The following is a 12,397-nucleotide window of genomic DNA, read 5'->3' on the forward strand; positions in this document are numbered from 1 at the left end:
AGTTAGGACTGAAGACACATGCTACTATACCTTGGTTTAGTGGATTAGATGGAGTCTCTCTAACTTTCTTGTCTGGACTGGCAGCCCCACAAGTTGCTGTGATTGCAGGGGTACACTACCACCAGAACTTTCTTTTGTAATAAAAATATTTACTACTATAAATTTCCCTGCCAAATACCACTTTGGTTACATCTTACAAATTTCAATAGGCTTTGTTTCCATTTTCATCCAAATCTAAATAATTAAATTTTTTTCATGAAATTTTCCTGACCTATATGTGATTTAGAATTATACCGTCTAATTTCCAAAAATGTGGAGATTTTTCAGATATCTTTGATTTGTTTCTTTCTTGTTCTTGTTCAATGGAGGTATGATCTAAAAATATATACCTTATTATTTCTTAACATTATCGAGACACATTTTACTGCCCAGCGTCTGGTCTGTGTGCTCTTGGAAAGAATTTGTATTTCAGCATTGTTGGGTAAAGCTTCCTACAAATGTCCATTAGTTCCAGTTGGTTAAGAGCGGTGTTCAAGATATGAATACACTGGCTGGTTTTTCTGTCCATTTCCGTCAGTTCCTGAGAGAAGAGTGTTGAAATCTTCAACCATGATTCTGAATTCACCTGTCTTTGCAATTCTATCAGTTTTGCTTCCTGTGTATTGGAACTTTATATTGTAGTGTTTAAACAATTTACATTTAATTTAACTTAAAATATAGTTGGGTTTAAATCTAGCAGTTTATTACTTTTACTCATCTCATTTGCTCTTTGTTTTTTGTCTTTTTCTACTTTTATTTGGATTAATTGAATAATTTGTGATTTTTTTTTCAATATTGGCATATTAGCTATACCTTAGTATTAGTTTGCCTATTTTTTTTTTAGTAACTGCTTTAGGCTGTAGGTTCCGAAACTGAATTCATTCAGTCAGCATCAGTTAGGAACTTGTTAGAAAGGCAAATGCTTGAGCCCTTTCAAAGACCTTCTGAATCAGAAGTTGACAGGATGGGGCCCACTGTTTGTGTTCTAGGTAAATTTAATCAAAGCCACATTTGAGACACGTTGTTCTAGATGTATAATGCACATTCTTTGCTTTTCACAGTCTATGTGGAATAATATTTTATCACTGTGTACTTCCATTTTGCTATTGCTTTCATTCATCTTACCTTTAACAGATGCTGCAAACCCCATTCTTGGTACTTTTGTTTGAAAAGTCATGTATTAAAGAGATTAGGAATTTGACTAAAGTATATTTGATATTTGATTGCAGATTTACTATTTTGGTGTTTTTCATTCCATCGAGTAGACTTGAATTGCCATCTGATTTCAATTTCCTTCTTTCTTAAGAAATTCCTTCAACATTCCTTACAGTGCTGGCTTGCTAGGAATGAATACATTCACTTGGCTTTTGTTTTTCTGAAAAGTTTTCATTCCCTTTTCATTTTGAAAAGCATTTTTGTTTAGTGCACAAATGGCTTGATACAGGTGACATTTTGTTCTGTCTTTCAGCTCTTGATGATGTCACTTCACTGCCTCTGACATGCACAGTTGGTGACAAAAATCCACTGACATTCTTGTCTTTCATTTTCTGGTAATAATTTCTAATTAGTCTTTCCCCAGCCCCACCCCACCCCTTGGAACTACTTTTAAGTTTTCCTCTTTGTCACTGATTTTAGCAGTTCCTTGTAAGTTGACTTGCGGTTTGCTTTGTGCTTTATTGTCTTTGGGGTTCATGAGATCCTTGGATTTATAGGTTTTCGTCAAATTTGGAGAAATTTTTGGTAATTATTTCTTCATTGTTTTTGTGTTCTCCCTCTGTCCTCTGTCTTCCTGGGATGCCAGTTACATGTATGTTAGATTAGTTGTTATTTTCCCATAGGTCACTGTTCATATTTTGCTCAGGCTTTCTCTGTAGAATTCAATTGGGGTTTTTTTCAAAATTGTTTTTATCAAGTGTTCTTATGTTTTCTTCTGCACTGTGTATTATTCTGTTAACCTGTCCAGTGTATTTATCATTTCAAACATTGTATTTTATTTCTAGAATTTCTTTTCAGGTCTTTTAAAATATCTTCTATTTCTCTTGCCATCATGTTGATGCTTTCTTTGAACATAAGAAATATAAGTATCATTACTGTTTCAGTAACCACATGTGATAATTCTATAATTTCTGTTGATGTAGGGCTACTTATATTGAGTACTCTTTCTCCTGGTTTTATATTGCTAGGGATTTTGTAACAAAATCTCACCAACTGGGTGGATTAAGCAACAGAATTTTTCCCAAGTTCTAGAGGCTGGAAGTTCAATATCAGCCTGGTTTCCTCTTGAGGAATCTCTCCTCGCTTGGAGATGACCCCTTCATATGACTTTTTCTCTATTCATGCACAACCCTGGTGTTTATATTGTGTTCAAATAGCCTTGCTTAGAAAGACACTAATTAGGTTGTATTGGGGCTCACACTTGTGGTCTCATTTTATCTTAATCACCTGCTTAGAGGTCCTATCTCCAATAATAGTTACTGTTGTCACTGCAGAGCTAGAAATCAAACCCAGGGCCTCACACATGCTAAGCAAATGCTCTGACACTGGGCAGCATCACTGCCCTTTTTCTAGTTCTTTAATGAAAGAAGATAAACCTAATAGGATTTCTCAGTCCTGGCTTGAAGTAAAAGCTCTATTACCATAGTTCTTTGTTGCATATTTAAAGGTGAAAATCTTAACAAAATATTTTCTTCAGTATTTGTATAAATTTAGGTATGTGTTTGAATAGATTTATTATTTCTTTCCTTATACTGTGTTGGGATTTGTTGGGGATTTTTCTTATTTTTTTCCTTAAGTTGCATCATTAGGTTTTTGGTATTTTAATGTAGGCACTCATAACTATGCACTGCCTTAGAGCACCTTTGCTATATCGCACTGATTCTGATATGTTGTGCTTTCATTTTTGTTTTGGTTTTTTTTTTTTTTTTTTGCTTCTAAGGAATTTTTAATGGTCCCCTGATTTTTTCAATAACCCACTAGTCACATGCATTTGCATATTTTCTTTATTTTCTCTTGCTGTTGATTTCTAGTTTTATTCCATCATGATCTGATAAGATGCCAGGTATTACTTCACCTTTTTATACTTGTTAAACCTTGCGTTGTGGACTGCACCACGATCTGTTGTGGAGAAAGTTCCATGAACTTCTGAAAAGACACCTGCAGTTGTCAGAGCAGCACTGTGTAGATGCGTGCAGTCCATTTGGTCCATGGTGTAGCTTGACTCTGAAGGTTCTTAGTTGATTTTTTTTAGGGGAAGGGTCTGGACGACCTATCCATTGGTGGAAGTGGGTAACATTTTAGCTGCCCACTGTTACTTTCCTGTGTGTGTGTGTGTGTGTGTGTGTGTGTGTGTGCGGTACTGGGGCTTGAACTCAGGGCCTACACCTTGAGCCGCTCCACCAGCCCTTTTTTGAGATTGAGTCTCACAGAACTACTTTTTCCAGCTGGCCTCCAATGGTGATCCTCCTGATCTTTGCTTCCTGAGTAGCTAGGATTATAGGCGTGAGCCACCAGTGCCTTTTTTACTTTACCAATTATTCTAAGATAATGAGAACATACTCTATTTGTCCAAGATATGATAGAAATATTAATCATTTTGATAGCCAATGCAAGTCAAGAAGCTTTGGAGGAAGATCAGTTTGAAATATTAGCCATTTCTTTAATTTACTTAGTCTGTTTGTTGGAGGTATATATTATTTAATCACTAAAATTTTATGTTACAGAATTATAAAACCTGTTTGGCACTTGTTCCCATCATTACCGTGCATAAATAAAAAGGAATATTACACAGATTAGTATGTTATATTTCCATGCAAATATAAACTGGTCACTTTAAATTGTCTTTTCAAATTAGTTATGCAGTTTTCTCTCTTTATTCATCACTGCTCATACAAACCCATGTGGAAACTTTAGAAAAATTTGTATAGAGTGCCTAATTACATGCACTTTAAAGTATGTTTAGCAATTGGCATTTATGAGTTTCTCTTAATATGGTTTCTAGTTTTACCAACAGTATGAAATGCAAAACTTAAGGGTCAGTCTTTGTTCATGAGCAAATTTGTACTCCTACTTACCTTTAATTTTTTTTTCTGAATTCCAATATGAAAAGCATGAGGTAAACAAAATGTTTTTCTGATGGTAATTTTTATTTGGAAATAATTAATACACAACATAGCAAGGGATTAGCTTTATTGATACCTAAACCCATGCTCATATAGCATACTTCTTTCCACGTTCTGCCTAATTTTCCACCTGATTCTCCACTTTTTCTCTTCTCTTTCCAGGAAAACAGTTGGTGTTTTCTGCTGTGGACCCAATTCAATTTCCAAGACTCTTCATAAATTGAGTAACCAGAACAATTCATATGGGACCAAATTTGAATACAATAAAGAATCTTTCAGCTGAAAACCTTTGAGATGAACCAGGACTCTAATGAAGGAATGAGTGCAATTTCTCAGACTTGGAAACTCAGCTGAATCAAACAAATATCTTGTTCCAAAGAGTAGCAGGGATTTTTTTTTTATTTATGATTATTTAAAATGAGAATGCAGAGGATGTGACAAAATGACAGGTCACATTACATATTTAATCTGAAAACCAAAGAGGTCCTGAAGAATATTTGATGTGGTGATTCCCTTTGGATGCTTAAATTAAAAGAACACTATTATACACACGCTGTTGATTTTTATTGCACATACTCCCTAATGGAGAGCTGAGCTCACTCTGAAATTGATAGCCACAGTCCTCTTTAAATTGCTTTTGGTTGAACAAATAGAAGATTGAAATTTCTTGAAACTAGAATTACATTTTCCACATTGTGTATAAACGAGTAGCTTTAATTTGGAAAAGCTCCAATCTAATGTATCAGATGTTTGATACACAGGATTCTGTATTGATACGGGTACTTTCTGTTGATGTCTAATCTTTCTTACTACTGATGCTAATACCTCTACTTGATGTTTGTAGACCATGCTCACGAAACCTTCTGTAGATATTGATAGATTGCCTACTTTCATATTTTTCTTTCTTTTCTTCTGTCTAGGGAAGTCTACCTTCCCTTACAGACAGTAGAACCAATGATTTAATAGGACCTTTGCATCTCCAGCTTACTACATAGTAATGGAAATGTCATTACTATAAATTATAAAGGGATATGTATGCTAATGATGGTTTTTCTTGTTAGCATTTTGGCCTATTTCTTTCACTTTTTTCTCAGATATAGTTTGTGTTAGTTTTTAGCCTCTTAATGTGCTTTGTTTAATTTGCACTTGAGACAAAACGCATTATATCTTATAGCAGATCCTGAAATGCAAAATCTCTCAGTTTTGTGACACAATGGTTTATGATGGAGATATTGATACTCCATTTTCACATTCCTGAAAAGTATCCTGTTCTGCTTTCTACACAAGTTGAAGTACTTCACTTGTTATTCACATTTACATTTATAATCAAGATTATTGTTTCACTGTTTGGGGTACTGGTTAATGAGGTTTAAAGACTGTTGGCACTATGCTTTTTGATCCTATAAATTTGTGATTTCTGGCTATTTTATAACCTTGACTTACAGTGAAAATCCACTTTACTGCCTTAAAATAATTAAGGCATTCACAGAGTTTAATGATTTTGTTTAGTAGACATCTTATCAGTTGCTATCAAATATAACACATTGCTGAAATCAGCAGTCTGACTTGCCTTGCCTTTGTTAAACTTTTGCATATAACAAAACATGATAGATGCTACTGTCATTCTTTTTGCTATGATTCACTAATAGCCATCAAATATGCCAAACCATCCAGTACTAAATGACCATAAGCATGGTTACTTGTAGAATTCCTTTCCTTGAAATTCCTTCTTCTCCATTGTGTGGGAAGAAGGTGAATCAGAAAATGTGAAAGGATATGGACATACCTGAAGGCATATCCAATAGCCAGTACATCTTGGCAACTCTTTCAAGATTAAAAAGAATTTTAATGAAAACACATAACACAGAGCTAATAAAAAGAAAGTTGAGTTTATCAAGGCTTGATGTGCAATATTAACTCTCATAATTTATGTGATTATATTAAAGCATCTTATTCCAATATGACAGATATTTTTCTAGAGTATTTTTCAAAAGACAGCTGATATTTCAGAACTAGTTTGCTATACCAGTTGAACCTCTTTTCCTCTTCTAAATTTCACCATATGTTCAAACATCTAAGTGTTAAACACAATTAATTTTTGTTTTTTTGGATAGGAATGAAATTAAGGCTTCATCCTGTATACATAAAGAGCTTTTTGTTTTGCGAGATCCTTTCTATGGGGATAATTCTTGTCATACATGTCTTAAATAATTAATTTCAGTGGCAATAAATATTAAAATTGAAACTGTGTCCTTGAAATTCCTATAACCTCATCTTACCTTTGCAACAACTAAATCAATAATATTTGTTCATGAGTCATGGAAATAATCGCAATCTTACTTAAGGAATTGGCATTTGAGTGTACATTAGAAGACATATTTAGGTGTTTCAGGTGTGGGGATATCAGTGTCAGTGGCAAGTGGTGTGACTAGAAAATTACTTCTCAAACTAGGGTTAGGATTCCTTATTTGGACTTGATAAGTAATTCTTAATCACTTATAAGTAATGTATTTTTTAAAATTAGGATCCTTTTACATTTTCACTAACAGTAGAATTTGGAAGAAACTTTACCTTTGATCAGAATTATATCTGGTTCTCTAAGTAACAGAGCTTTGACAAGCTGGTATTTAACCTACAGATGACCCCAATGTTTTCAATGAAAATCAGCACTACATAAATACTTTGATATACATAGCAATGAAGAAGGAGAGGGTGTCATGCATTGCTTCAGTTGCATGCACAGTGCATTAAAAATTGTCATTGCAAGGTCATACTTCATGGTTCTTACCCTTCTACCCAGAGAATAAACACCTTAGCAAATGCAGACACTGAGAAACAGAGTCTCTCCATTATGTCATAACAATGGATCTGCCTGTATCAGCACATTCACTTGCAGCTTGCTATCAATGTAGTATGACTGAATAATTCATTTCAGTTGTGAGAAATCTTATCAGTGCAAAGAAGGGGGGCTTTGCTCACCTGCTTAAAAATATCCTGTGGCCAAAACACTGGATAAGGAAAAAGCAGTTAAATCTTTGTTTCTCAAGCTGAGCCTTAAAGGAATGTAAAATACCTTACTGCTCTTGTGCTGGAGTGTGACCTGTGCTATATGCTTGGCTATGTATTAGAGGTGCTGCATTCTATTGTTGAGGCTCCCAGCAACTGTCTGATTTAAGAAAGTACCAGCTCTAACTCAGCTTGCCATCTTTAAAGACAGATCTGGGTGCTCCCTTCCCCCAGCAACTGTTATTTAAAGATGGTGATTATCTGCTTACCAAATGGCTTTAACAAGAAATTAACTTTCTTCTGACTTAGTTAAAATTTGTTTTTAAAATGAATGGTGAGAACAGTAAAAATTTCTTTAAAAATTGAAAATAATTGGCTGTAGTGTCATTCTACCACAAGAATATACCAGGGTCGGCATTTTTCCAGCCACCACAACCACTGTGAATAGGGTTACAAACCAGACTGACAAGACTTGGAGACTCCATCCTTGAAATGAATTGAACCACTTACTTAAAAACAGGAATGATAGCTACCTCTGCCTTTTACAGACATGTAGTGGAAGAAGGCAGATAAGGGGATGCAAAGGGTAATGATTAGACAGGTTTCCTAGGCAAACCTTCTGTAGTAGGTTTTTTGATAATCTCAAAAATAAAGTAAAAACATGGACTCTTCTGAAATCCCCGTGAATGATGTTACCCCTCATGTACAATATGGGCTATTCCTTTTGAATTCCTCTTAGCTAATTTTTATCTAGTCTAATGTTGCTAGAGATAGGTGTACTGATTTTTGAGAATTAAGTTAGGAACTACTAGAGGGTAATATGTTATCCTGTTTATTTAAGATATGATGGAAGGAAAAAGTAGGTATTTAAATGACATTCTATTGAATTAAACCTTAAGTCTTAGAGCTATAAGTAATTATATAAAAGAAAAAAAATACTGCATTGTAGCTACTTTTCCCTAATGGGAATAAAGTTAATTTATGGCTTTCTTACTCAAACCAAATATACTTCACATTATGTGTTTTCATTGAAGCTCACTTTATTTTATAGGCTTTAATATTTATATATTGTATATGCATCTTTATGGTAGATTATAAGAAATGCTTGCTTGAAAGAAAATGAAATTCTCTGAGAATACGCAGTAACCCTTCAACTTTCATAGCATTTAATAATGGCAGGTTTGCAAATGGAGGAAGTGTTGTCCTTCCATGGAAATGTGAGATGTTCAGCCATATACCATGGCATTTGGTTCTTATTAAGTGCAAGCATGAGGTTATACAGTGCTGGAGAGGGGTTTTAATTACCTAAAACCTTTGTTGAATTATTCTCTATGTTCTGGCAGGACTGGGCAGTGGCATGGTTGATGTGCTATTGTCACCACTGGCATGGGGACAATATAACTCAGCAATATCAAATTCACCAATTCAATACCAAAGCAAATATTTGCATAAAATAAAATATCATTGGCAACATTATCTATACAACCAATCATGTTATATATGAAGGTGACTAGCATTATAGTCACCTATAGCAGTAGGAGTTAAAGTTAGTAAAAATAAGGGGGAGGGAAGTGAAGGAGGAAATAAGGAAGAAGGAAAATCGAGAGAATGCAAGTGAGGTGTGAGGGCTGTAGGGAAACAAAATACTAGTGTGTAGGAATACAGATCAGTTATGGTAGAAAAGTGTGCTATCATCAGAGATTGAAAAGAAACAGGTTAAGAATAATAAAAGAAGGCAGAATAAACTACCAATATAAAAATTTGTAAGCAGCTGATAGGAAAAGTAAAGAGAAAAAATGAGAATATATGAAAAAGAAACAAGTTACAAATTACAAATTAAGAAAAACATATTTCTTCTTTGTTAAGACTGCATGTCTGCTGGGCTCTGTCAGTACAATTGATGCTCTCCTCCAATCTCTGGTCCTCACCTTTCTGTCTGATATTCTCCTGTTGTGTTTACTTATGTGTCCCCTCAGGGCCCTGGATTGACCAGCTGCAGCCCTGGAGGAGGGCTCTGGGTCAGGGACAGCTGCTCGGGTGAGGTGGAGAGGTCCTATGGAGTAGTGGAAATTACCAGGAATTGCTTGCTCTGCTGGGGTTGAGGGGGTTAGTTCCAGTTGTGTGAGTTAGTAGTTGGGGTATGTGTCTAGGGTCCCTGAGCACAGCTAATGGGTCAGAAAGCACTCTGCCACTCTCAAAGCCCATGCTTTGCTCAAAAAATCCAGTGGCTACTCTGACTTGTCCACAGTGAGCTTTTTCCCCTTTTCCACCTAGGCCTCCTGTTTAATGTTTTCTTTGGAGAGTAAGGGGTGAATAGCTCCTGTCACTTGTGTATGTACTTGCACTGGGTGGTATGGGATTAGGGCTCTAGCTGGCTGGCCACCTTGCTTCCACACTTGTTCTTGTGTTAGGATAGAGATCCTAGAGATCTAGCCAGCCAGCCTGCTTGCCTCTTCTCCCTTACTTTGGGTAGAGACCCATGCACTGAGTGGCTTCGTCTACCCACTGGTCCAGAGCCAGGTGTGACAGCCTTTAATAAACTTGCTTTGCTAAAAGTTTTCTTGAGGGCAAGATGTATTTGTGGCCACACACAGAGTGGAAGCCCTCGTGAGTAACACTGGTGTGAAAAAGTTCATATGATTTTACCTCTCTGCCAGTCTGGGGCCACATGTGGGGGCCTTTAGTTAGCCCACCTAGCCAATAATTTTCTTGGGGGATTAGATGTATTTGCACCTGGACACTGGACTGGCCTGTATGGTGGCTCTCAGAATGAAACCATTTTGCCCCTCTGGCTCATTTCTATGCTGGCCTTTTTGCCCTGGGCAGTGGGGTCACAGACACTGGTTGGCTTCTGACAGTCCACTGGGCTAGACTTTCCAACCTGCACTTAGCACTCTATGCAGTTGTGTGGCCCATGTGCATGAATGTTACTAGAAGCAAATCAAAACATAACAGTAAAAAAAAAAAAGTAAACTCAGGCTGGGTTTAATTGAGCAATTCACAGGAACCTAACTGGGAGCAATGGCTTGGTTCTCACTAGTTCAGTCTGTACAGCAAAATTACAGAACAAAACTACCATCAACAGTAAGAATTGACTCTACATCATTTTTATGCAAACAAACTCTACTTGTTACCCTACCACAATCACTCCTGGTTCTGTAGTACATTGGGTGTGATGGGAGCTTTAGCGAGCTTGGGTCCACCGAGACCATGCCTGCTTAGGGTCAGTGAATGCTGAATGGATGACTCTGCTAAGATCCAAGGCAAGAAAACTCAGAACCAAAGATTAGAGGTTAATTCCCAAATGGGGAACAGACCAACAAAGAGCTTATGTTAGTAGAAGGACTCAAACAAATAATCTTAGACCAATTGTGGCATCAGACCTGTGGTCCAGGCCAAAGTTGGAATCAAAGCAATAGGTGGTGAAGAGGAGTGATAATAGACAACTGAAAAAAGACGTAGTCATAGTAGAACTTCAGGGTGTGGCTGTGGCTTGCAAGGCTCTATCTGAGCTCTAATTTGAATCACCTTTCCTTTTATTTGCAGATAAGGTTTGAGGAGTAGAAGCAATTGCCTTAAAAATACAAAACTTGGTGGGCACCAGTGGCTCACACCTGTAATTCTAGCTACTCAGGAGGAAGAGATCATGAGGATCACGCTTCAAAGCCAGCTGAGGCAAATAGTTTGTGAGACCCTATCCCAAAAGTATCCAACACAAAATAGGGCTGGCTGAATAGCTGAAGTGGTAGAGCACCTGCCCAGGGACTATGTAGGCCCTGAGTTCAAACCCCAGCACTGCCAAAAAAACCAAAATACAAGGCTTAACATAACTTACACAGTTAACTATTTTATCTCCACCTCCTTTTAGAAGACCAGTACAAGGTAACTGCCTTCCATCCTCCCTTCCAGGAACTTCCTATTAAACATTTAAAATAACTTACTAAATAAAACAGCTCTTACTACCATGATAAAAGAAACCCAAGGCACACAAATTGTTAAACATCTTGAAATCTGAATTTGTTTATTAATCAAAATTTCCCATCAAAGTCTTGGGTCAGAATAAGCCTGACATTATTTTGAGAGAACATCTTGTCAAAGTGCCTGTAAGGGAATGTTGAAATTTATTGGGATGAAAACAGTCACTCTAAGTCAAAAAGTATTTTCCACACAGTACTTTGAGTGTATATTTCTATTATAGAATGTATGCTTACATCTTGTCATTAGTTACACATTTATCATCAGCAAGCTGTAAACAAGGCCTCATCAGCACAAGCCACTTAAAATGCTTTTTAAAAATTTCATTGCCTAATAAAATGTCCAACAAAAAATCTCTTACTATCATACATTTTCTTATTTTGGAGCTTTGGCAAACACATTCTGACAACAGAATATTAATAAGAATAAGGAAAGGCATTTTAGAGAAACTTTTAATCTTTCAAATTGAGATTTGCATCAAAGTCTCCTTGATTTGTACACCCCCCCAAAAAACATTTTTTCCCAATTATCTTTTGTGTTCTTTCCTCCTGGCTGCTGCTGTTGAGTAATTGTACAGCACTAGTGCTATTAAAGCATGCACTCATGACCCCATTGTGACATAAAGAAAATAATGCACACAAGGAATGCAAGCATATAACTGATAATTTTTCTTCTAAATGAATTTGAACTTGACCTGTTAAAATGCCCATTACAGAATATTTGACAGCTTTGTGAAAAACAGGGGCAAGACACCATATCAGGAAATCAAATTCTTTAAAAATAAATCACTTGAAAGTTTACAACGTGGTAGGAATTGATTGAGCAAAATTCAATAACACATAATGAAGTAACCTGCTTAAACCCTATGAACAAATCACCACTAAAAGCTCATAAATTGGAGTACTGCAGCTTCTAATTTGACTGATAAATGACTTTTAGTAAAGAGAATAATGAACAATATAAAGAGTTTACATTTAGAAACATGGATAAAATATTGTATTATGAAGCAGATGTTTCATCCTACTTTTGCAAGAATCATTCCAATTTTGTTCAACACACTAGGCATATACTAAAGATCTAATGGTGACCACCACAGTCATATATACTGAAACATGTTTATGTATTCAGTCCACTATAAACTTATAGGTCCTCCTGCAATCCACAGCCAGCATAGAAACATGAAATAGGATTATTCTTAGAGAAAATTCTGCTCTGCACTTTACTGATTGGGAAATCCATTTTCAGATGCTTCTGGAATA

General features: G+C 36.1%; 1 protein-coding gene across 3 annotated transcripts in view; it reads left to right on the plus strand.

The window, feature by feature from the left end:
• Nucleotides 1–6,402, plus strand: part of Nox4 (NADPH oxidase 4) — a 189,878-nt gene extending 183,476 nt beyond the window's left edge. For all 3 annotated transcript variants that reach the window (XM_074081424.1, XM_074081427.1, XM_074081434.1), the window contains one exon: nt 4,320–6,402. In XM_074081424.1, the coding sequence (XP_073937525.1) occupies nt 4,320–4,440 (121 nt within the window). In that variant the 3' untranslated portion in view covers nt 4,441–6,402. The remainder of the gene's footprint in view (nt 1–4,319) is intronic.
• The last annotated feature ends 5,995 nt before the right edge of the window (nt 6,403–12,397 follow it).

Source organism: Castor canadensis, chromosome 1 (genome assembly GCF_047511655.1).
Source record: "Castor canadensis chromosome 1, mCasCan1.hap1v2, whole genome shotgun sequence".
NCBI classification, from domain to species: domain Eukaryota; kingdom Metazoa; phylum Chordata; class Mammalia; order Rodentia; family Castoridae; genus Castor; species Castor canadensis.